This window comes from Colobus angolensis, unplaced genomic scaffold (assembly GCF_000951035.1).
Source record: "Colobus angolensis palliatus isolate OR3802 unplaced genomic scaffold, Cang.pa_1.0 Scaffold243, whole genome shotgun sequence".
NCBI lineage: Eukaryota > Metazoa > Chordata > Mammalia > Primates > Cercopithecidae > Colobus > Colobus angolensis.
In genome coordinates, this window is record NW_012115633.1 from 3,990,729 (window position 1) to 3,992,871 (window position 2,143).

A 2,143-nucleotide genomic window follows, 5' to 3' on the forward strand; every position below is an offset into this window, starting at 1 on the left:
GAGGTGTGGGGTGTCAGACTGCCCCTACTGGGGGATATCTCCCAGTTAGGCTACTCAGGGGTCAGGGACCCACTTGAGCAGGCAGTCTGTCTGTTCTCAGATCTCAACCTCCATGTTGGGAGATCCACTGCTCTCTTCAAATACGTCAGACAGAGTCATTTGCGTCTGCAGAGGTTTCTGCTGCTTTGTTGTTGTTGTTGTTGTTGTTGTTGATTAGCTGTGCCCTGTCCCAGAGGTGGAGTCTACAGAGACAGGCAGGGCTCCTTGAGCTGCTGTGAGCTCCACCCAGTTCGATCTTCCCAGGGCTTTGTTTACTTACTTAAGCCTCAGCAATGTCGGGCGCCCTTCCCCCGGCCTCGCTGCTGCCTTGCAGTTAGATCGCAGACTGCTGTGCTAGCAATGAGGGAGGCTCCCTGTGAGGGCGTGGGACCCTCCCAGCCAGGTGTGGGATATAATCTCCTGGCGTGCCCGTTTGCTAAGACCCTTGGTACAGCCCAGTATTAGGGTGGGAGTTACCCGATTTTCCAGGTGTTGTGTGTCTCAGTTCCCCTGGCTAGGAAAGGAGATTCTCTTCCCCCTCCTGCTTCCCAGGTGAGGCGATGCCTCGCCCTGCTTCAGCTTTTGCTGGTTGGGCTGCAGCAGCTGACCAGCACCGATTTTCCAGCACTCCCTACTGAGATGAACCCAGTACTTCAGTTGAAAATGCAGAAATCACCTGTCTTCTGTATCGCTCGCGCTGGGAGCTGGAGACTGGAGCTGTTCCTATTCGGCCATCTTGCTCTGCCCCCCCCCTTTTAATCTGGCTAGCCTCAATATTTAAGTCTCTGCATGGGCATGATTTCTGGAAAAGCCATCCCTGACATGCTTTATTTTCATTCTTGTTGAACACTAATGCTGGTATGTATGTAGCAGGATTCAATGAAAAATTGCTGAGTAAAATAAAGACTGTTTATACAAAGGTGATGTGCATGACAGTCTTGGAGCAGAGGGGACAGACGTGGAACAATAATGTACAGTTCAGGCAGTAAAGGTGCAGTAGAAAAATCAGTAAAGTACGAAGGCAGCCTCAAAGAAAGAGGTACCTGTTTATTGTGGAAAGACATGTAGAGTCAAGAAAGACTTCACATAGGATTGTTTTAAAAGAGTTTTAAAAATTGTCAGAATAGTGGAGGGAAACATTTTAGATATTAGGAAGACATTGTACACTAATAAATATATCAGCAGTGATTTTGGAAATCATTTATAAGGTACTGTTAGGCAGTGGAGAACAATATACCATGTTACCTTATATGTTTCTCCTGTATTTTGAAGTTGTGTTTCTGGTGGTTTTGTTCATTTATGTTTGGTGGATGAATTTGTGAGCAAATGTTTGACCTGTTTGTATGTCTTCGATCTGGTGACATGACCAAGTGGTTTGTTGAAGTTTTGGAGAATTATTTCTTAAGTAACTATTTCATGAAAGATTAAGCTTCATTTAAATGCTCCATTTATGAAATAAAATGAAATGTAGTTTTTAATTGTTCTAAGTGGTTCATTTTAACTGAATGTATGGATTTCTCTTCAGAACAAGACTTACAGCTGACATCAGAGGAAGAATCACAAAGCCTTAAAGGAGGTGAAAATAGCCAGCCTGAGGCATGTAAAATTTTAAATGCACATTTCTGGTTTAATGTTGTCTTCTTTGTTTTAATAATATTAATTCAAATAAAATTACCTTTCAGACTAGGCTTTGAGAATCATTAGATTCTTTTTTTTAAAGAATATTTTAATAGATTCTTAAAGTTTACTTTAATAAATGTAGCAACCTCATTAATAGAAGAATCAATAGATTCTAATTTAATATTTGCTATTTAACTTAAACATTATAACCCACTATGAAATTTAAAATGTTCTTATTTAAAATATTCTTACCTGCTTTCTTGACTAGCTTATAGCTAATTTTTTCCTTTGGAATAGAGGCAAAAAAAAAAAAAGAAAAAATCCAGAACTTTGTTCTTTTATTTATTTATTTATTTATTTTGTTTGTTTGTTTGTTTGAGACAGAGTCTTGCTCTGTCCCCTAGGCTGGAGTGCAGTGGTGCAATCTCTGCTCACTACAAGTGCTGCCTCCCAGCTTCACGCCATTCTCCCGCCTCAGCCTCCC

At 41.3% G+C, this 2,143-nt stretch overlaps 1 protein-coding gene across 1 annotated transcript in view; it reads left to right on the forward strand.

Annotated features, from left to right (window-relative positions):
* LOC105514381 (POTE ankyrin domain family member A-like) overlaps window positions 1-2,143 on the forward strand; it is a 73,124-nt gene that overhangs the window by 32,188 nt on the left and 38,793 nt on the right. The window contains 1 exon segment of the mRNA XM_011945696.1: window positions 1,565-1,639. Within this exon segment, the coding sequence (XP_011801086.1) occupies window positions 1,565-1,639 (75 nt within the window).